At 46.1% G+C, this 23,125-nt stretch overlaps 1 protein-coding gene across 1 annotated transcript in view; it reads left to right on the top strand.

Annotated features, from left to right (window-relative positions):
• SMC3 (structural maintenance of chromosomes 3) overlaps positions 1 to 23,125 on the top strand; it is a 60,546-nt gene that overhangs the window by 22,752 nt on the left and 14,669 nt on the right. The window contains exons 18-19 of the mRNA XM_077258050.1: positions 7,562 to 7,712; positions 9,792 to 9,944. Coding sequence (XP_077114165.1) covers positions 7,562 to 7,712; positions 9,792 to 9,944 — 304 coding nt within the window. The remainder of the gene's footprint in view (positions 1 to 7,561; positions 7,713 to 9,791; positions 9,945 to 23,125) is intronic.

The raw sequence follows: 23,125 nt of genomic DNA, 5'->3' as shown, positions 1-23,125 counted from the left end.
GTTAGTTTCTCCCCCACCTCAGGGTCTAAAAGTCACTTCCCTTCCATCATCAAGGGATCGCAGTCTATTGTCCTTAGGTCTCAAAGACCTTATCAGATCAAATGTAATTTCCCCAGTCCCACAATCAGAGTGGGGGAAAGGACACTACTCCCGACTCTTCCTGGTTCCCAAACCTTCAGGAGACGTCCGGATTATTATAAACTTAAAGGGTCTGAACCAGCACGTGAAATATCGCAAGTTCAAGATGGAGTCCGTAAGATCTGCGATTCCTCTGATAGAACATCACTCTTTTATGGCTACCATCGATCTCAAGGATGCGTATTTCCACATCCCTATTCACCCGAGACACAGAAAATATCTCAGGTTTGCGATTCAGGGGAATCATCGGGTGGAGCACTATCAGTTTGGAGTCCTTCCCTTCGGCATTTCATCAGCACCGAGGGTGTTCTCCAAGGTGATGGCCGAAGTAGTGTCATTTATCCGAAAGCAAGGTGTCTGTATAGTGCCCTATCTGGACGATCTTCTGATAGTAGCTTCCACCGAGATAACCCTGATAGCACATGTCTCTACCACTCTAGACATTCTGAGATCTCTAGGTTGGATTCCGAACCTACAAAAATCTCAGCTTCAACCTGCAAAAACCAGGAGATTTCTGGGAGTAATGCTGGACTCAGCAAAACAAATGTCCTTCCTCCCAGACGATCACAGACTTCCCCTACTAACAAAAGTCAGGAAGTTCAAAGAAACGAGATCTCCTACTCTGCGAGAGGGAATGTCGCTGTTGGGTTCCATGACAGCCTGCATACAGTCGGTGGCTTGGGCTCAAGCCCACTCAAGGACTCTACAAGCCCACATTCTTCACAATTGGGATGGTCAACCTGGCACTCTTGCCAAGAGGATCCACACTCCGGGCAGAGTGAAAGCTTCTTTAACATGGTGGATGAAGCCCAGGAACCTTCTGAAAGGGGTATGCTGGATTCAGTCTCCTCTAACCACCATCAAAACAGATGCCAGCAAGAGAGGCTGGGGAGCCATAGTGAACCATGTCCCCTATCAGGGCCAGTGGAGCCAATCGATTTCCGAGAAATCATCAAATTTCAGGGAGCTCAAGGCTGTGGAAGAGACTCTACTAGCGGCAAGTCATCAGATTTCGGGTCAACATGTACAGATATACTCGGACAACATGACCACGGTGGCCCATATCAGGCACCAGGGCAGTACAAGAACCCTCAGTCTAATAAAAATCTCCGCTCGAATCTTTTCTTGGGCCGAAAAGCACTTATTATCCCTGACGGCAATCCACCTCAAGGGAACTACAAATATTCAGGCAGACTACCTAAGCCGCCAGGAAATCCATCCTGGCGAGTGGAGCCTGGATCCTCAAATATTCAGCATGCTGGTTCACAGATGGGGTCATCCAGACGTCGACCTCTTTGCCTCTCACCAGAACGCAAAGGTCGAAACCTTTTTTTCCCTGAACCCGAGAGGCAATCCCAGGGGGTTGGATGCTTTAACCCAAGATTGGCCGTTTCATCTAGCTTATGCTTTTCCGCCAATCCCCATCCTTGCCAAGGTTCTACGGAAGATACGCCTAGAAAGGACTCCAACTATCCTGATAGCTCCATTGTGGCCCAAAAGGAGTTGGTTCAACCTAATTACCCAACTACAAGTGGATGGACCAGTAATGTTGCCGATAAAACACGATCTTCTTTCTCAGGGTCCCATTCTCCACCCAGACCCTCAGAAGTGGAGCTTGGCGGCGTGGTTGCTGAAACCCAGGTTTTAAGAGCTAAAGGACTATCAATTCCTGTCATAGCTACCCTACAAAAATCGAGAAAACCGGTGACCAACGCCATCTACAACAAAATCTGGAAAAAGTTTTCTTCATTCTGTCTGCCTAACCTTCCAGACCCCCTCAAGCCTAATATACCCGTTATATTGGACTTTTTGCAAAAAGGCTTGGAAATAGGTCTCAGGCCTAGTACCCTCAAGGTCCAGGTCTCTGCACTTAGCGCGGTCTTTGATCAAGATTTAGCGAGTCATCGCTGGATTAAAAGGTTCATGACATCGGCTACTAGAATGAATCCTAGAAAACAGGTCATAGTTCCCCCATGGGATCTCAATATAGTTCTCCAGGGTCTGACAGGCCCACCCTTTGAACCACTATCATCTTGTTCTCCACAAAACCTAGCCTATAAAGCCGTGTTCTTGGTTGCCATTACTTCAGCCAGAAGAATTGGTGAATTACAGGCCTTGTCTACACGAGAACCTTATCTCCTGGTAAGAGATGATTCAATTGTGCTTCGTCTTGATCCGTCCTTTCTTCCGAAGGTTATCTCTGACTTCCACCGTTCTCAAGAGATTTTTCTACCAACCTTTTGCCACAATCCAGCAAACTCGGAAGAAAGAAGATTCAACACCTTGGATGTTCGACGTATTCTTTTACAATACTTGGATCACACCAGTACATTCCGAATTGATCATAACCTGTTTATCCATCTCTCAGGACAAAACAAGGGGAAAAAGGTAGCCAAAAGTACCATCGCTACATGGATCAAGAAGGCTATTACGGAAGCCTATCTCGCTCAAAACAAGTTACCTCCAGTAGGTATCAAAGCCCATTCAACAAGATCCACATCGGTTTCCTGGGCAGAAAGAGCAGGCGCATCTCCGGAGCAGATTTGCAGGGCAGCAACGTGGTCTTCACTCCATACTTTCTCTAAACATTACAGACTAGATGTATTGTCCAACAAGGACTTAGCCTTCGGCCGCAAAGTACTCCAGGCCGTTGTCCCTCCCTAGTGCCAAAATTAGTTGGTATTCCTCCATATGCCGTCGTGGAAGGTGACTAGAGAAAATAGAATTATTCTTACCGTTAATTCGGTTTCTAGGAACCTTCCACGACGGCACTAATTTCCCACCCGATATATATTCCTGGATTAGTTCTGGGATTTTAAAGGTAAACCAGTGCAATGGTCTCAGTTGTAAGTCACTGGCAAGTGGGAGGTGGGAGGTCCTTTTAACCTCTGTGTTTCCTGTTCCCCATTAGGGCAAAGAGACAACCTCCATATGCCGTCGTGGAAGGTTCCTAGAAACCGAATTAACGGTAAGAATAATTCTATTTTTTAATTGATAGATCGGGCGATTCTGAACGCGGCGATACCAAATATGTGTAGGTTTTTTTTTTTTTTTATTGATTTATTTTGATTAGGGCGAAAGGGGGGTGATTTAAACTTTTATGTTTTTTTTATTTTTTTCACATTTTTAAAAACTTTTTTTTTTTACTTTTGCCATGCTTCTATAGCCTCCATGGGAGGCTAGAAGCAGGCACAGCCCGATCGGCTCTGCTACATAACAGCGATCATCAGATCGCTGTTATGTAGCTAAAATGCAGGTGTGCTGTGAGCGCCGACCACAGGGGGGCGCTCACAGCCACCGGCAATCAGTAACCATAGAGGTCTCAAGGACCTCTATGGTTACAATGGAGGAGCATCGCCGACCCCCGATCATGTGACAGGGGTCGGCGATGCGCTCATATCCGGCCGCACGGCCGGATGCGGTAGTTAAATGCCGCTGTCTGCGTTTGACAGCGGCATTTAACTAGTTAATAGCGGCGGGTGATCGCGATTTCACCCGCCGCTATTGCGCGCACATGTCAGCTGTAAAAAACAACTGTAAAAAACTTTGATGTGCGCTCACCGCCGGAGCGCACATCAAAGCGGGGGTCCCGACATGTGACGTACTATTCCGTCACATGTCGGGAAGGGGTTAAGTGCCACGTATTTACGTGCCACGTATTTACGTGCCACGTATTTGCGTGCCACGTATTTTTCAGTGCCTGAAATACGTGGCACTGAAATACGTGGCACTGAAATATCGTGGCACTGAAGTATTTACGTGCCACGTATTTTTCAGTGCCTGAAATACGTGGCACTGAAATACGTGGCACTGAAATACGTGGCACTGAAATACGTGGCACTGAAATACGTGGCACTGAAATATCGTGGCACTGAAATATCGTGGCACTGAAATACGTGGCACTGAAATACGTGGCACTTAAATACGTGGCTCTTAAATACGTGGCTCTTATATACGTGGCACTTATATACGTGGCACTTATATACGTGGCACTTATATACGTGGCACTTATATACGTGGCACTTATATACGTGGCACTTATGACTGTCAGAAAATGTTCAGTAAACGGTTAGGGGTGAGGTTAGGGGTAGGGTTTCAGGTAGAATTGGGGAGTTTCCACTGTTCAGGCACATCAGGGGCTCTCCAAACGCGACATGGCGTCCAATCTCAATTCCAGCCAATTCTGCGTTGAAAAAGTAAAACAGTGCTCCTTCCCTTCCGAGCTCTCCCGTGCGCCCAAAAAGGGGTTTACCCCAACATATGGGGTATCAGCGTACTAGGGACAAATTGAACAACAACTTCTGGGGTCCAAGTTCTCTTGTTATCCTTGGAAAAATAAAAATTTGGGGGGCTAAAAATCATTTTTGTGGGAAAAAAAATATGTTTTATTTTCACGGCTCTGCGTTGTAAACTGTAGTGAAACACTTGGGGGTTCAAAGTTCTCACAACACATCTAGATAAGTTCCTTGGGGGGTCTAGTTTCCAATATGGGGTCACTTGTGGGGGGTTTGTACTGTTTGGGTACATCAGGGGCTCTGCAAATGCAACGTGACGCCTGCAGACCAATCCATTTAAGTCTGCATTCCAAATGGCGCTCCTTCCCTTCCGAGCTCTGTCATGCGCCCAAACAGTGGTTCCCCCCCACATAGGGGGTATCAGCGTACTCAGGACAAATTGGACAACAACTTTTGGGGTCCAATTTATCCTGATACCCTTGTGAAAATACAAAACTGGGGGCTAAATTTCATTTTTGTGAAAAAAAAAAAAAAAATTATTTTCACGGCTCTGCGTTATAAACTGTAGTGAAACACTTGGGGGTTCAAAGTTCTCACAACACATCTAGATAAGTTCCTTGGGGGGTCTAGTTTCCAATATGGGGTCACTTGTGGGGGGTTTGTACTGTTTGGGTACATCAGGGGCTCTGCAAATGCAACGTGACGCCTGCAGACCAATCCATTTAAGTCTGCATTCCAAATGGCGCTCCTTCCCTTCCGAGCTCTGTCATGCGCCCAAACAGTGGTCCCCCCCCACAAATGGGGTATCAGCGTACTCCAGATAAATTGGACAACAACTTTTGGGGTCCAATTTATCCTGATACCCTTGTGAAAATACAAAACTGGGGGCTAAAAAATCATTTTTGTGAAAAAAAAAAATAATTTTTATTTTCACGGCTCTGCGTTATAAACTGTAGTGAAACACTTGGGGGTTCAAAGCTCTCAAAACACATCTAGATAAGTTCCTTAGGGGGTCTACTTTCCAAAATGGTGTCACTTGTGGGGGGGTTTAATGTTTAGGCACATCAGGGGCTCTCCAAACGCAACATGGCATCCCATCTTAATTCCAGTCAATTTTGCATTGAAAAGTAAAATAGCGCTTCTTCCCTTCTGAGCTCTGCTATGCGCCCAAACAATGGTTTACACCCACATATGGGGTATCGTCGTACTCAGGACAAATTGCACAACAACTTTTGTGGTCTAATTTCTTCTCTTACCCTTGGGGAAATAAAAAAATGGGGGTGAAAAGATCATTTTTGTGAAAAAATATGATTTTTTATTTTTACGGCTCTGCATTATAAACTTCTGTGAAGCACTTGTTGGGTCAAAGTGCTCAACACACATCTAGATAAGTTCCTTAAGGGGTCTACTTTCCAAAATGGTGTCACTCGTGGGGGGTTTCAATGTTTAGGCACATTAGGGGCTCTCCAAACGCAACATGGCGTCCCATCTCAATTCCAGTCAATTTTGCATTGAAAAGTCAAATGGCGCTCCTTCCCTTCTGAGCTCTGCCCTGCGCCCAAACAATGGTTTACACCCACATATGGGGTATCAGTGTACTCAGGACAAATTGCACAATAATTTTTGGGGTCCAATTTCTTCTCTTACCCTTGGGAAAATAAAAAATTGGGGGTGAAAAGATCATTTTTGTGAAAAAATATGATTTTTTTTTTTACGGCTCTGCATTATAAACTTCTGTAAAGCACTTGTTGGGTCAAAGTGCTCACCACACATCTAGATAAGTTCCTTAGGGGGTCTACTTTCCAAAATGGTGTCACTTGTTAGGGGTTTCAATGTTTAGGCACATCAAGGGCTCTCTAAATGCAACATGGCGTCCCATCTCAATTCCAGTCAATTTTGCATTGAAAAGTCAAATGGCGCTCCTTCCCTTCCGAGCTCTGCCCTGCGCCCAAACAATGGTTTACACCCACATATGGGGTATCAGCGTACTCAGGACAAATTGCACAACAATTTTTGGGGTCCAATTTCTTCTCTCACCCTTGGGAAAATAAAAAATTGGGGGTGAAAAGATAATTTTTGTGAAAAAATATGATTTTTTATTTTTACGGCTCTGCATTATAAACTTCTGTAAAGCACTTGTTGGGTCAAAGTGCTCACCACACATCTAGATAAGTTCCTTAGGGGGTCTACTTTCCAAAATGGTGTCACTTGTTAGGGGTTTCAATGTTTAGGCACATCAGGGGCTCTCCAAATGCAACTTGGCGTCCCATCTCAATTCCAGTCAATTTTGCATTGAAAAGTCAAATGGCGCTCCTTTGCTTCCAAGCTCTGCCATGCGCCCAAACTGTGGTTTACCCCCACATATGGGGTATCAGCGTACTCAGGACAAATTGTACAACAGCTTTTGGGGTCTATTTTCTCTTGTTACCCTTGGTAAAATAAAACAAATTGGAGCTGAAATAAATTTTGTGTGAAAAAAAGTTAAATGTTCATTTTTATTTAAACATTCCAAAAATTCCTGTGAAACACCTGAAGGGTAATAAACTTCTTGAAAGTGGTTTTGAGTACCTTGAGGGGTGCAGTTTTTAGAATGGTGTCACACTTGGGTATTTTCTATCATATAGACCCGTCAAAATGACTTCAAATGAGATGTGGTCCCTAAAAAAAAATGGTGTTGTAAAAATGAGAAATTGCTGGTCAACTTTTAACCCTTATAACTCCGTCACAAAAAAAAATTTTGGTTCCAAAATTGTGCTGATGTAAAGTAGACATGTGGGAAATGTTATTTATTAAGTATTTTGTGTGACATATGTCTGTGATTTAAGGGCATAAAAATTCAAAGTTGGAAAATTGCGAAATTTTCAAAATTTTCGCCAAATATTCGTTTTTTTCACAAATAAACGCAAGTTATATCGAAGAAATTTTACCACTAACATGAAGTACAATATGTCACGAGAAAACAATGTCAGAATCGCCAAGATCCGTTGAAGCGTTCCAGAGTTATAACCTCATAAAGGGACAGTGGTCAGAATTGTAAAAATTGGCCTGGTCATTAACGTGCAAACCACCCTCGGGGCTTAAGGGGTTAAGGACGTACCAGTATGATTGTGGGATGGTTTGTTCAGGGGAAAAGACTTAGATGTTTTTTTATACTGTACAGTTTGAGATGTTGTCTTTTGTTTTTGTAGGATGCTATTCCAATGATTAGCAAGTTAAGGTATAACCATCGGTTTGATAAAGCTTTCAAGCATGTTTTTGGAAAGACTCTTATCTGTCGCAGCATGGAGGTGTCCACCCAGCTGGCCCGGGCATTCACAATGGATTGCATCACTCTGGAAGGTGGGCACATTCTCATATTTGGAGATTTAGTGACTGGGTTGCGCCCCCTTGCCGGCTTCTGTCCGTACAGCAGTTTAGCATTTTCAGTTGTAACCTTATAGATTTAATTTGTTCTTTGAGGCAATCCTAAATAAATAGGAATTCCTATCAAGGCTTGATGGGATTAAGTGATCACATTTCTGCTTTTTATACAGCAGCTGCTGGTGAGGACATGAAAAGATCTCATCAGCAGTATCCTTCATCTAAAGACTGTAGTCAGTGTGATGAATCTTCCTAATAAGCAGCTTGTTCACACTGGGTGGTTCTGTGTTTGTTAATTTCTACTCGAGTAGCAATCGCTCCATGTATAGGCTTCATTATCAGACTGACAAAGTCAGAAGCTGAGCGGAGGGTCCGGCTGACGTCTGTTGTGTATGGACGGTGTCCCAACTCTTATAAAATGGAAGATGTTGGGGCAGTGAAGGATCAGGGATGTCGAATTGTACTGATGGGAGGCAATGCGAAGCGTCTGGTAGCGGCTTATGGCTAACGAGCTGTCTAAAGTATCTAACCAAATTTAGTCTATTTAGTCATTGCACTTTATTTTTAACATTTTAGTTATTCGCCCTCAGTGTTAACAAATCCGCAACTAAAATTTCCCAGCGCTGCGTATTTGTGTTGCGGCTGTCCCTGCGCATTTTGCTGTATGTAAAGGGTGAGATTTGCGTCGTGTCTGCACCCTTTTCATATTGAAATCTACTGCAGTATTTATCACTATGGTTGTCCTACATTTTTTTTTTTCTGCTCCAGTAAATACTCAGCATTTACCGTATATACTCGAGTATAAGCCGACCCGAGTATAAGCCGACCCCCCCCCTAATTTTGCCACAAAAAACTGGGAAAACTTAATGACTCGAGTATAAGCCTAGGGTGGAAAATGCAGCAGCTACTGGTAAATTTCAAAAGTAAAAATAGATACCAATAAAAGTAAAATTAATTGAGACATCAGTAGTTTAAGTGTTTTTGAATATCCATATTGAATCAGGACCCCCATATAATGCTCCATACAGTTTATGATGGGCTCCATAAGATGCTCCATATTAAAATATGCCCCATATAATGCTGCACAAATGTTGATTATGACCCCAAAAGATGCTCCATACAGATATTTGCTCCCATATCATGCTGCACATGGCCCCATATAATGCTGCACATGGCCCCATACAGATATTTGCTCCCATATCATGCTGCACATGGCCCCATACAGATATTTGCCCTCATATCATGCTGCACATGGCCCCATAAGATGCTCCATACAGATATTTGCCCCATATGCTGTTGCTGCGATTTAAAAAAATGACATACTCACCTCTCCGGCCCCCGGCACTTGATATATTCACCTGCTCCCCGTTCCACCGCTGATCACCGCTGTGTTTTCCCATCCTCTGCACCGACGTTCAGGAAGAGGGCGGCGCGCACTAATCGCGTCACCGCGCCCTCTGACCTGAGCGTCACTGCTGAAGACACAGCGGCGCCGACTGTGGAAGGAGGAGCAGGTGAATATCGCACACTGCCCCCGTCATACTCACCTGCTCCTGGCGCCATCGCTGCACGTCTGTTCCCCGGCGCCGCATTTTCTTCCTGTAGTGAGCGGTCACCGTTACCGCTCATTATAGTAATGAATATGCGGCTCCACACCTATGGGAGGTGGAGCCGCATATTCATTACTGTAATGAGCGGTACCATGTGACAGCTCACTACAGGAAGAAACTGCAGCGCCGGGAAGCAGGGACCTGCAGGGACCGTGCCAGGAGCTGGTGAGTATTATTAGACAGCCCCTGCTGACCCCTGGGTATAAGCCGAGAGGGGGACTTTCAGCCCAAAAAAGTGGGCTGAAAATCTCGGCTTATACTCGAGTATATATGGTACACCACTTGGGAGCGTCCCCCCATAACCTTGTGCATAGTTACTGCGTGACAGGACAAGGAGTATCTCTGGCCAGTGACGAGCTTCTGTTTGTGGCCGGCTCGTGCTTGACTTATGTTTCTGACATCCAGGTAGTTTAATTTCCTTTCCATAAATTATTTTGTTTCCTATCAGGGGATCAGGTCAGCCATCGGGGCGCACTGACCGGAGGTTACTACGACACAAGGAAATCAAGACTGGAACTGCAGAAAGATGTCCGGAAGGTGGAGGACGAGCTGCACGCTCTGGAGGCAAAACTGAACGAGAACCTAAGGAGGAACATTGAGAATATCCTTTTATGAGTGAAAAAAAATCTGACCAAATGAGCAGGAAATTGGAGATTGTGATGTTTGTGTAATTTTTTTGCTTCACTGACTGCTGTGAAAAGCAATATTATTAGATTAGGATAGTTAATGACAGAAATAGAGGGATTTTTGGTACTTACCGTAAAATCTCTTTCTTGGAGCCTTCATTGGGGGACACAGGACAACCATGGGTGTATGCTGCTGCTGCTAGGAGGCTGACACTATGCAAAAAAGGAGTAGCTCCTCTCCGGCAGTATACACCCACCGACAGGCACCAAGCACCTCAGTTAGTGCAAAAAGCAGTAGGAGAAGCGACAGAACTCATAACAGTAAAAGTACCAACTCAACTAGGGTCTCCAGGCCCCAAACAGGGTACCAGAACAAACCAGTAGGGAGGGTGCTGTGTCCCCCAATGAAGGCTCCAAGAAAGAGATTTTACGGTAAGTACCAAAAATCCCTCTTTCTTTATCGCTTCATTGGGGGATACAGGACAACCATGGGACGTCCAAAAGCAGTCCTGGAAAAGGGTGGGTAGAAAGGAAAAGAGAAAAGGTCTCAGGTCGGCCGGTGTGCGACCGCCGCCTGCAGTACCTTCCTACCAAGACCTGCATCGGACGAGGCTTGGGTATGAACCCGATAGAACCTCGTAAACGTGTGCAAAGACGACCAGGTTGCGGCCTTGCAAACTTGTAAGGCGGAGGCCTGGTGGCGAACAGCCCAAGAAGCTCCGACAGCTCTGGTGGAGTGAGCTCGCACCCCTGGGGGAGGACGTGCCTCATGAACACGATACGATTCTGAAATTGACGGAAGGGAGCGGTTCTAGAAAGATAGACCCGAATGGCCCTGACCACGTAAAGCTTGTGAAGAGACTTATCCAAAGGATGAGCCGGAGAAGGGCAAAACGATGGAAGGACAATGTCTTCGTTCATGTGGAAAGCCAAGACCACCTTGGGAAGGATTTCAGGAACCGGTCGAAGAACGACCTTATCCTGATGAAGAATCGGGAAAGGGGAACGACATGACAGGGCTGCCAACTCGGAGACCCTCCTGATGGATGTAATGGCAGTGAGGAAGGCGACCTTCCAAGAGAAAAGGGAAAAGGGCACGTCATGAAGAGGCTCAAAGGGAGCAGCCTGAAGAGCGCCAAGGACCAGGTTAAGGTTCCAAGGGAGTACGGAAAGGAGGGGCGATATGCCAAATCCCTGTAGAAAAGTCCGAACCTGGTGAATGGAGGAAAGGTCACTCTGGAAGAGGATCGACAGAGCGGACACTTGTCCCTTAAGTGTGCTGAGGGATAAGCCCGAATCGAGACCTGACTGGAGGAAACCGAGAAGATCCAGAAGAGAAAAGGACATTGGAAAAACTTCATTGGTTTCGCACCAGCGAAAGAACGCTTTCCAGTACCTATGGTAGATACGGGAAGAAGCCGGTTTTCTGGCTCTGATCATGGTCTGTATGACCTGGGAAGAGAGACCAGAGTTTTTCAAGACTGCGGCCTCAACGGCCATGCCATTAAACTCAGCGACTGAGAACTCTGGTGGTAAAGAGGTCCCTGCGAGAGGAGATCTGGCCGATCCGGGAGTCTCCAAGGAGTGTCCGCGAGCATGTTTACGAGCTCGGCGTACCACGGCCGCCTTGGCCAGTCCGGCGCTATCAGTATGACTGAAATCCCTTCCAACTTGATCTTCTTTACCACCCTTGGAATCAAGGGGAGGGGTGGGAACAGGTAGGGAAACAAACTGGGACCATGGAATTACCAGGGCGTCGTGGCCGACGGTAAGAGGATCCCGGGACCTGGCGACAAACTGAGGGACCTTGTGGTTCATCCGGGACGCCATAAGATCGACGTCTGGCGTACCCCAGCGGAGGCAAATTTGATTGAAGACTGCAGGGTGGAGAGACCACTCGCCCGCTGCTAGGCCCTGGCGACTGAGAAAGTCGGCTGCCCAGTTTTCGACCCCGGGGATATGAACGGCTGATAAGGCCGGAACGTGGCGTTCCGCCCACCGAAGAATCTTTGCCACTTCTGCCATTACTTGGCCGCTGCGAGTCCCGCCCTGGTGGTTTCAGTACGCCACTGCCGTGGCGTTGTCCGACTGGATGCGGACGGGAAGATTCGACAGAAGAAACTGCCAGCGGATTAACGCAAGGAAGATTGCCCTGATCTCCAGAAGGTTGATGGGGAAGGAGAGCTTCCTGGGTGGTCCAACGGCCCTGAGCCGTGTGTTGTCGGAAGACTGCTCCCCACCCGAGAAGGCTGGCATCGGTGGTGATGACCTACCACTGAAGGGGAAGAAATGATCTTCCTCTCAGGAGAGAGGAGGACAACGTCCACCAGGTTAGGGACTGACGGACCTGGAGAGGAAGGTGGACGGGACGGTCCAGGGAGTCCAAGGACCTGTTCCAGGTGGATAGGAGGAATAGTTGGAGGGGGCGGGTGTGGAACTGGGTGAAAGGAACAGCCTCCATGGAGGCCACCATCTTTCCCAGGACTCCCATGCAGAACCGAAGTGACTGAGGGGCTGGGCGTTTGAGAAGGCGGACTGCCTTGAGGAGTACTGAGAACTTGTCCTCTGGGAGGAAGACCCGAGCTAAGTTCGTGTTGAACACCATGCCCAGGAAGGACAGTCGTTGGGATGGAATCAGAGAGGACTTGGTCCGGTTGATAATCCAGCCGAGACGGGTCAGGGTTTCCAGGGAGACCTGGAGACTGTGGGCACAATCTAGACGAGAGGACCCCTTGATCAACAGATCGTCCAGGTAGGGGATAACGAGGATCTCCCTGGAACGAAGGAGGGCCATGACCGACGCCATGATTTTGGTGAAGACCCTGGGGGCAGACGCTAAACCGAAGGGGAGAGCCGTGAACTGGTAGTGATTGTCCCCGACAGCAAACCGAAGGAATCTCTGATGCCGTACGCAGATGGGGACATGAAGGTACGCATCTTGGATGTCGACCGAGGAGGAACTCCCCGGGTTCCATGGCTGCGATCACTGACCGTAGGGATTCCATTCTGAAGTGGCGAGGTCGGACATGGCGGTTCAGAAGCTTCAAATCCAGGATAGGGCGAAGAGATCCGTCCTTCTTTGGGACTACAAAAAGGTTCGAGTAGAACCTGCAAAAACGGTCTTTGGAAGGAACGGGAATTACGACTCCGGCGGCGACCAGAGACGTTACGGCTTGAAGCAAGCCGGGTAAATGGGATGGTTGCTTCGGGGGGCAAGAGAGAAAGAAGCGATTTTCGGGGAGGGTAGAAAATTCGATCTTGTACCCGGAGGTGATAATCTCTCTGACCCAGGCATCGCTGATCACTGACAGCCAGGTGTCTTTGAAGAGAAGAAGCCTGCCTGCCACCCTGGAAAGACTCCCAGGTGGGGGCGACCCGTCACTTGGAACGGTGTCTGTTGGAACGAGGTCCGGAAGACCTGGGAGATGGAGCCCTAGATCTCCACATGGGAGCTGGCTTGTAAGAGGGTTTTCTACGTTCACCCGTGGTAGCGGGTCGCTCCTGTTGCGAAGAGGAATCTGAGGCTGCAAACGGACGAAAGGGGCAAAATGTTGGAGGAGCCTTTGGGTTAAAGAAGCGTTTTGGCTTGGACTGGGGGAGAGGGGTACTCTTACCCCCAGTCGCGTCTGAGATAATTTGATCCAGACGAGCGCCAAAAAGCCTGGAACCTTGAAACGCCAAGTTGGTGAGAGACTTTTTGGAAGTAGCATCTGCATTCCATGCTTTGAGCCAAAGAATGCGGCGCATAGCGACAATTGTTGCTGCTTGCCCTGGCTGAACAGGCTGCTGCATCTAAGGAGGTAGTGAGAAGGTATTTCCCTGCGTGGTTAATCTGGTTGATGTGTCCTTAAGAGACGTGCCGTCCGGTAAGGAGAGAACAGTCTTGGAGGAAAGACAGGAGATCGGTGGACCGACCTTGGGAGATTCAGCCCACCTGGAGAGAAGATCGGCGCTAAAGGGATAGAGCACGTCCAGATGTTTTCTACCCGAAAAATGTTTTTCAGGATGTTCCCAGTGTTTAGCTGAATAATTCAAGGGGGTGGCCGTCAAAAGGTGCCTTCAGGAAAAATAATTAACATCAAGAGCTAGATAAACCTGAGGCATATATATCCAGAAGATAAATTTTAATGACCAATCATAGAGAACAAAAAACAGCGACGTTTCGGCCGTATGGCCTTTGTCAAGGTAATTATCTATAAGCAAAGAAAATATATACAGAATCAACAAAATTATATTGACATCAGATATTAAACGATTGATCATAACAGGAGAATGTATGACACTAAAATAATAACAGACATAATTGTGTCATATGATTTATATATGCGAAGTCGAGTCCTCCTTGTATGATGTGGATTTAAGAGAAGTGCATGGCCCGTAGGCTACAAAATAAAGGAAGGTAGCACATATGAATAGAAGACCGCAAATATATGACCATAAATATGCATATAAGAGCCAAATCATGGAAAAATAGAGTATTAACAGATACTAGAGAGAGGGGAATAACCAGTAAAGCCGTGATAAGTGAAGGAAAAGAAGCGTGCTAGTAAATCCCCACCAGGTGGCAGTATAATTACCTGTATATTGGGCAGACAAAATGTGCTGCAAAAATAGAGGAAATAATAGCAATCAGAATAAATAAAGCACATGCCTAGTGAGTGTCAAGGGTGAGGAATCATACCTGTCGGTGTATAGAATCAGGGACGAACCGCTGGAGGAATGGTGTGCCATGTGAATGGCCGGAACGGTTATTCCCCTCTTTCTAGTATCTGTTAATACTCTATTTTTCCATGATTTGGCTCTTATATGCATGTTATCTTAGATCCACATCATACAAGGAAGACTCGACTTCGCATATATAATCATATGACACAATTATGTCTGTTATTATTTTAGTGTCATACATTCTCCTGTTATGATCAATCGTTTAATATCTGATGTCAATATAATTTTGTTGATTCTGTATATATTTTCTTTGCTTATAGATAATTACCTTGACAAAGGCCATACGGCCGAAACGTCGCTGTTTTTTGTTCTGTATGATTGGTCATTAAAATTTATCTTCTGGATATATATGCCTCAGGTTTATCTAGCTCTTGTTCCCAGTGTTTAGACAGGGTAGACTCAAACTCCTCATGGGTAGGTGTCGGGGTCGTAAACGACAATATACATCCTTCCTTCACCAGTCATTCCAAATTAAACTATAAGCATGAGCCGAGCATTTGGTACCGGGTAAGTATGACTCAGACAAGGTGCTGATTCAATCTCAATTGAATGCCCGTGCATCTACTCATGTCTGCAACGGTCACAACAACTGGCTTTATTTTAAAATACACAATACTATATTGAGTGTTAGGGGAAGGCGTGCATTAGGCGGGGTTTAAGCTAGCATTCAGTCTTTCTGATTTGTTCTGACATCTTCTGGTGGATCCTCCTTTTCTTCACATTCCTTAAGTTTCGTTTCTGAAGAAATGAATCTTAACTCTTTAGACGCTGAACTAAAATAATGAACACTGGCAGCCATCTTTAAATACAATTACATTTACATTAGCAAGCAATTAGGAAAAACTTATTGTTTCACAGTATAAGATATATAAAAGTACAAAGGTATAAAGATATATATTTTCACCTTGACAATCCCCCCTAAACACTAAGTTTTTCCCTTAAAGAAAGATCCTTCGAGACTGTCCATGTGATGGGGAAAGGGGAGGTGGATTTCTTCATCCAGACACCTCAGAAACTCTCCCCTAGCGAGAGGCCTCCAGGCAGCTGAACCCTTCACTAACCTCACATGGAGTTCTCCCACTGTCCCTAAACTAAATCTCTTAGCATCATCTGAGAATGGGGGGTTCTGTCTACTCTCTTGAGAGGAATGTACTTCGGGATCTCCCCTGGATCAGTACCATCGTACTCTGGTAAATCTACTTCTTGATTGAGGAAGGTGTCAGTCGGAGTTGCTTTGGCAATAACCTTTTTGTACAAGGGAATAACACAACAGAGAATTATCAATCCAACTACAAGGAGGGCAATCAGTACCAGACAGGCCTGTTGAAAGATTCCCTTGAGCCCACCTAACCAACTGGAGAAGAAAGATATGTCCACTCCAGCATACCTGACACATCGTCTTATTGTCCTAATTTGTTCAACCTCTTTTAACAACCTTCAGGTTTTCTCGGATCTACATTTCGCCATTCAGGTCTGGCTGTCTATATTTCGTCTCGTATGTCTTTGGTCATACCGTCAATGAATGTATTTACCAATACTCTAACATCAAGTGGGTTTATGGGACTGTACCTCATGTCTTCCTATTTCAGCTGTAACCGTCCAAAGTATAGCTCTACACTCTCTCCTTTGTCACATCTGTAGAAAATCTTAATTTGCGTCCTAGCATGTCACCTGTTTTTGTGCTCACTAACTACCTAGGCCTGCCTAGGTGCACTTATACGTCCATCATATGGTCATTATTCGTCTGTAAAATGAGAAAGGTTGGTTCTCAGGGTCAGCCAATTGTTTTTGCGTAGCTAGCTAGTCAGAGGGCCTCCAGGGATAATACTCCTGTATCTGTCTTACCCTACCTGATGTGGTTGGTTCTCTGGTGGTGGGAGTGACATGACATGCTGGTCTACAGCTCCTTCCCAAAAGGATTACTGTCAGCCTACTCCTAAAAGTTAATGTCCCCACTATCCACCAACCACAATCCTGTGTCAGCTTCTTATGTCACTACATGTGATCTTGTCTGGACAGGATTCAGTGTAATTCTCTTAGGTCGGGTTGCAGCACGGGTCATACAAGTGTTAGGGCCCAAGTCCTCAACTATATCCTGAAAGGCATCACAGCTATAATTAACAAATCTTTGTTCACTGTAATATATATATTTGATCCATTCAACATTTTTATTAATCTGCACCTGTGGGATTATAGAAGCAATGCCGGCATAAATCTGGTTCTGGGCTTTAAACTGGTCAGGCACCCCCCTTGGCACTCCAATGGCATCGATATATACTAGTGGATCTTCTTCATAACTCATATGGAGCTGATCAAAACTTCTCCTCTTTCTGGTAGGTTCATCAGGTATCTTTGGTGTACATATATTGTGTATGTTTAATTAGCAAATCAGTATCTAGAGAACTGTTCTCTTTGCAGAAACTTGTCTTGAAGATCCCTACTGGTGTACCTGTGGTGTCGTGGGAATTATAGCAGGTGTAATTGTCAGCTAATACGGTTACTTCTCCTGGGACCTTTAGTCTAGGTTCCTTATGAAATAGTGGGACATAATCTGGATAATCAGTGGACTTCAAACCTTTCAACAAATTCATGACACAGGCAGTGGTGTTGTCATCAGGAAAAAGCAGTGCATGTGTGTTCAGATGTGTATTCGCAGCAGCACAAGCAATACATCCTACAGAGATATTCTGGACTCTTACATTGTATCTCACCCATTCTAACCATAGGTTTTTCCTTGGGGCTGTTTGTGTTTCTATGGAGAAAACCTCTTGCCAACTGAGACCTGGAATGGGGATTACTTCATTAACTACATCTTGCAAACGCTCACCTGGGCCTGTTTTAGGTGTACTGGTAACAGGGGCCTTGGTTGGTCTGAAACTAATATCCTGGAGCTGTATATGGCCTAAATTCCCATGGTATCCACTACTAAATACTTAATTATAATGCCTTCCCAATACGAACGTCTGCAGATCAGCAGATTGGGGGCTTTCAAGATTCAGGAGGAGGGGGTGACAACTTTTACCCCATTTACAGCCCCTAAGTGGTTGCAGAAGGGCTGTTAGATGCATTCTCCCACGAAGACTCCTACCCGTCCCATCCTTGGGAACATGGCTTCACTAGGTTTATATCCCCAATCATCTCCCGTATTCCAGGCAGCATCTGACCAATAATAACAGTTATTGTTGTCATTTCTGGTAACACATATATAAAACTGGATGATCCCCTCTACCACCCGTTAAGTCTCAGGGCATTTGACTACATCACAGAAATCAAATCGCCAGATATTCACCGGGGCTGTCAGGTTTACCCAGAGAATAGTGGGACCTTAGTATTTTCATTTACATTGGGGGCCGAAAAGGTAGGGGCGAGGATGGCCCCCATTTCCAGGGTCAAAAACAGCAACATTTCCCTTCAGTCACTACTGTGACTAAACACTGGTTCGGTCTCTTTTACAGTGTGAGGCGTGGATCCAGGTGCTCTTTCCTTCAAGTTTTACTGCAGTGGGGGTGACCAGGATCACCGTGTGGGGTCCTTCAAATCTCGGCTGTAGACAATCTCTGCGCACAAACTTTTTCACATACACCAGGTCTCCTGGCACAAAAGGATGGTGTCCAGGAACCTTGTCTGGGTCTGGAAGAGAACTGAAGACAGTTAAATGCACTTTGGCAAGGTGTCCATGTAAGGCCTGCACATAGCTAGTCAAGTCCTGGTACTTGAGCTGCAACTGTTGTGGAAAGAAACATTCAAGATTGGGGCTCCTGCCAAACAGAATCTCATACGGTGACAGTCCTGTCTTCCTGTTTGGGGTATATCTTACTGAAAACAAAGCTAGAGGAAGGCATTCTGTCCGTGGTTTACCAGTCTCTGTCATTGCCTTCTGGATTTTAAGCTTAAGAGTTCCATTTAGTCTCTCCACTCTTCCACTGCTCTGTGGATGGAGTATGCAATGCTTGACTTACCCCCAGTGCTGCCATTACCTCTGACATGATCTCTCCAGTAAAATGGGAACTCCGATCGCTTTCAATGACTTCAGGAACTCCATACCTGCATATGATCTCAGCCATCAGTTTCTTCGCCGTTGTCTTAGCCGTAGCTTTGGCAACTGGGTAGGCCTTTGGCCAACCTGAAAATAGATCAATGCAGACCAACACATACTCATACGTCCCTACCCTGGGTAACTGAATATAATCAATCTGCAGTCTCTGTCATTGGTTAAAGGGCCGGGGAGTGTGTTTGGATGGGGTTTTCACTGTCCTACTCTGATTATGTGTGGCACATATCATGCAGCTCTGTACCTGCCTTTCTGCGCAGGTGGAAAACCCGGAGGGCAATCCATTGTCTCTGTAGGGTGTCACACATGGCCGTCTTCGAGTGGTGCACATTCCCGTGCAGAACCTGTGCCATCATTGGGTACAGTACCTGTGGTAGGCAGACCTTTTCACCCCTCCCCCATAGTCCGGTAACGGTATCAGAGCAAGCCCCTATCTTTTGCCACCTATTTTTCTCCTCCTTACTTGCCTGTTCTTGTAACCGGGCTAAGATGTCTTTCAACACAAGTGGAGATGGTGGGGTGTCTAGGTGATGTACTTGAGAGGCTACAGGAGTGCTTGCTGCTTTCTTGGCAGCCTGGTCTGCCAGTGCGTTACCCTTTTGTCCGTCCATCAGTGCCTTTAGTATGTGCCTTTACCTTTATGATGCCTGTTTGGGTGGGAAGCTGTAGTGCATTCATAAGTTGCTGGACTGCCTCAGCACGTTTAAAGGGGTGGCCATTTGCTGTCAGGAAAGCCCTGGCTCTCCAGATAGGCCCATAACCATGTGTAATGCCAAAAGCATACCTGGAATCAGTGTAGATATTTACAGTCTTACCTTCTGCTAGTTTGCTCTGCTTCTTGTGCAGACATATGAGCCAGCATTGACTCTGCCTTGATTACCTCATGTTCTGAGACCACAGCATATCTGGTACAGTAGCGTCCTTGGTCATCTTGGTGACGGGATCCATCTACAAAAAGCTCAAAATCAGCATTAGAATAGGCACACTAGAGACCAGCCGTTTCAAGAAACATCAATTCTAGACATTCATGTGATTTGGAAACCTAATCTTGTTCCTCTGGATCCATTCTTAAAAGAAAAAGTGTCCTTGTTCATGTCACCTACTCCTCCCCCCTTTGGATCCAGGGGAACTAGGAGAAAAGTAGCAGGGTTTAGGACAGTGCACCTTTTCAAAGTCACATTAGTAGGCATGAGAATAGCACACTGAAGTCGCAGCTGTCCAGCCATGGACATGTGGCTAGGTTGTACCTGGTTAAGGATACTATGTACATCGTGTGGGGTATGGACCATAGTCTCTCCTGGTTGCAAGGGGCCATAAGTGGCAAGGTAGGCCTGACACTCTTGGGCTATGACTGGCTCCCCTTTTTCTAGCTATCTGTTGAGCCAAACAACCTCTATGTGACAGGGTAGAGTTAGCTGGGTTCACCATGGCTCCTATCTGGTGGGTAACTATGTCCCCATACCTCACTGAGAAAAGAACCTGGGATTCCTGAAATATAATGTAGCAACGTGAATGACAGGCAACCGAACTTCAGATTCCTGGAAAGTCTGGCCTCATAAGTGTGAAGGTGTCACGGGAAGAGGAGATGTAGGGGCCTTTCCGGGCTGGGGGGGGGGGGGGGGTCTGGCATTTACACCGATTAAAGCAAGCTCTTGGTCTGAAAATTGACATGGGGCTGGGGAGGGAGATTCCCAGACAGGGTTAAAGGCGTATTGCAGTGTGAAGCTGGACTTGCATGTACGATAGGAGGGGGCAGAAACTGGAGTCTGTTACATGGAGATAAGAAACACTGTGACCTCGCAGCTGCAGCGATGGGGGCCAGTGAGCGAGCAAGAATTATTACAGCTAGTGACTTAATCCTTGTCTTTCCTGCTGGGCTAAATTCTTTTGAAAAAAAAACTCTTTACTATTTTCAATATATCATCCGGAGTGGAAATCTCAATATCGGGTCTACTACAAAAAGGTATGAATGGGCTTTTTATTACAATGGGAATCCCAGATCTTTAAACACTACCATAAGACGCCCATAGAACTTCTCGGCAATCCAGGATATATATTGCTGTAAGGGGCACAGGGTTTACAGTCGGGAGTAGAGGCTTAATTTCCTGGGGAGGGACCATATTATCCAGCAGGGAGACCCCCCCCCCCTATCCCAAATTTTTAATTGCTTGCTTTACTCAACTCTTTTACCAATCTTTCAATTACACTGATACAAATCTCCTTATAAAACCAGGCACTATATTTCACTTTCAAATTCCAGATTATAATATTTCTTCATACTTCAAAACAATGTTGTCGCTTTAAACCGGACACAGATCTACCAGAGAAAATACAGAGAACACCGTTACAGTATGTGCTCTCTCCATTCCAAGGACACAGAGATAAGAGATCACAGCATTCCTCTACACAGAGAAAAAAGACTACTAGAAACAGCACAGAATTCCTCCGCGTACAAGGGAGAATATTGAGCCCAGCTCTTTGCCCCCCTTCCTTCTCCGGCACATAGCGTAGATAAGGAGAAAGAAGAAGAACTGACAAAGAAATCTCGCAGCGGTCTGCCTCGCCCCTCCCCTACAGTACACAGCACTGATACAAAGCTCCGTATCCTCTACAAAGTCACAAATTACAGCAGTTTTCAGACCTAATTTCCATTACGTCCCTCAGGACAGCACAATGGAGGATGTCCTTCCTTTGACCTATAGCGGGACAGGATCATAGAGAGGTTAAAAGGACCCTCCCACCTCCACCCTCCAGTGTTTTTCCTGTCCCTACAGGGGACGGTTGTATGAGAGGTTGCTCCTAGAGCGAAGATAACCTGTGGATTCTCTCACCCCTGTCAAGTGGACCGTGGCCGACTCCTCTTTGAGAGGTTCCTCAGCCAACAGTCAGCCTGTGCAATGGGCTCAGGGGGATCGTGCGGCTGGTCCAATCCTTCCCCCTGTCAAGTAGCCCAGGGTGGAAACTCCCCGGTGGGGAGTCCCTCAGCCCCAGAGACCAGTCGAGCGGACGGGCTCCTGGGTAGAGCCGCTTCCTCCCGGTGGGGGGCTCTCGGCTCGGACGCCAACCGGCAAAACACCTCTATGTCCGAAAGTCGTGTGGTGGAGAAGGCCGTGGCGCTTACAGTGATGCCAGAGAGGAGCACCGGCATATAGGTTTGGCGTGCGTTCCACGATGGAACACGGAAGGGGGCACAGGAGAAGAGTAATGGGGACGCCGCTTCCTTCCACGGTAGGCTTTTGGCGTTACCAGCTCCCCGTCTTCTAGCAGGTATGGAGCCAGCACAGGTGAGTGCATGGTTTAAATGTTGCATTGATGGCCTGGGCCTCTGGGCTGACTCTAGTCTCATGCCTTTGTGTCAAAGCTGTACCTGGAACCCATTTGCAGCTAGGCCTTGGACCTCTAGGCTATGGTAGGGCCATATGTCCAGGCTACATCTCATGACTGGACTTCAGTTAGTTGCAGGTTTTGTCTGCACAGAGCCTTATGATTGGGCTTCAGAGTGGTTTTTTTTTTTGGAATCATGCTTTCCATTTTTTGGTTCAATAAACAAGTGTTTCACTTTTCTTTGCAACTTAACTACTCCGTCCGTAGGAGGACACAAGGTGTTTATTCAGCACATTGTCTTCATGAAGTCTGCCCTCCAGCTGCAGCTCATTAATTAGCTCCTTCGGGTGGAGTCAGTCTGACAAATGAGAGGTACTGTTCAGAGTGGAGATTTATCTGGACCTCTGATAGATTGCTCTTTTGCTTAAAAGTGTAGGCCTGGTCTCTTGTTTGGCACCTTCAAGCATGGCCTAGTCTTTCTGTGCATCATATCAAGTGCCTCCGTGCATAATACTGCATCATACTGCTTTTATGCATCATATGGAGGGTCTCTGTGCATGATACTGAATCATAGTACATCTATGCAACATATTGAGTGCCTCTGGGTTATCATACGGCATCATATTCCTTTATAGTTCCTATATGCATCATAGCGCTTCATAGTTACTTCGTGTATCATATTGCATCATATTGCTTCATGGTTCCTTTATGCATCAGAGTGCTTCATATTGCCTTTCTGCATCATATATTGCATCTCTGTTCCTATATGCATCATAGTGCTCATATTGCCTTTGTGTATCATATTGCTTCATGGTTCCTATACACATCATAGCGCTTCATATTGCCTCTGTGCATTAGATTACAGCATATTGCTTCATGGTTCCTATACACCTCATAGTGCTTCATAATGCCTTTGTGCATTATATTACAGCATATTGCTTCATGGTTCCTATACGCATTATAGTGCTTCATATTGCCTCTGTGCATTATATTACAGCATATTGCTTCATGGTTCCTATACACATCATAGCGCTTCACATTGCCTTTGTGCATTAT

This window comes from Ranitomeya variabilis, chromosome 4, assembly GCF_051348905.1.
Source record: "Ranitomeya variabilis isolate aRanVar5 chromosome 4, aRanVar5.hap1, whole genome shotgun sequence".
Classification (NCBI taxonomy): domain Eukaryota; kingdom Metazoa; phylum Chordata; class Amphibia; order Anura; family Dendrobatidae; genus Ranitomeya; species Ranitomeya variabilis.
This window is presented reverse-complemented; position numbering and strand designations above follow the sequence as displayed.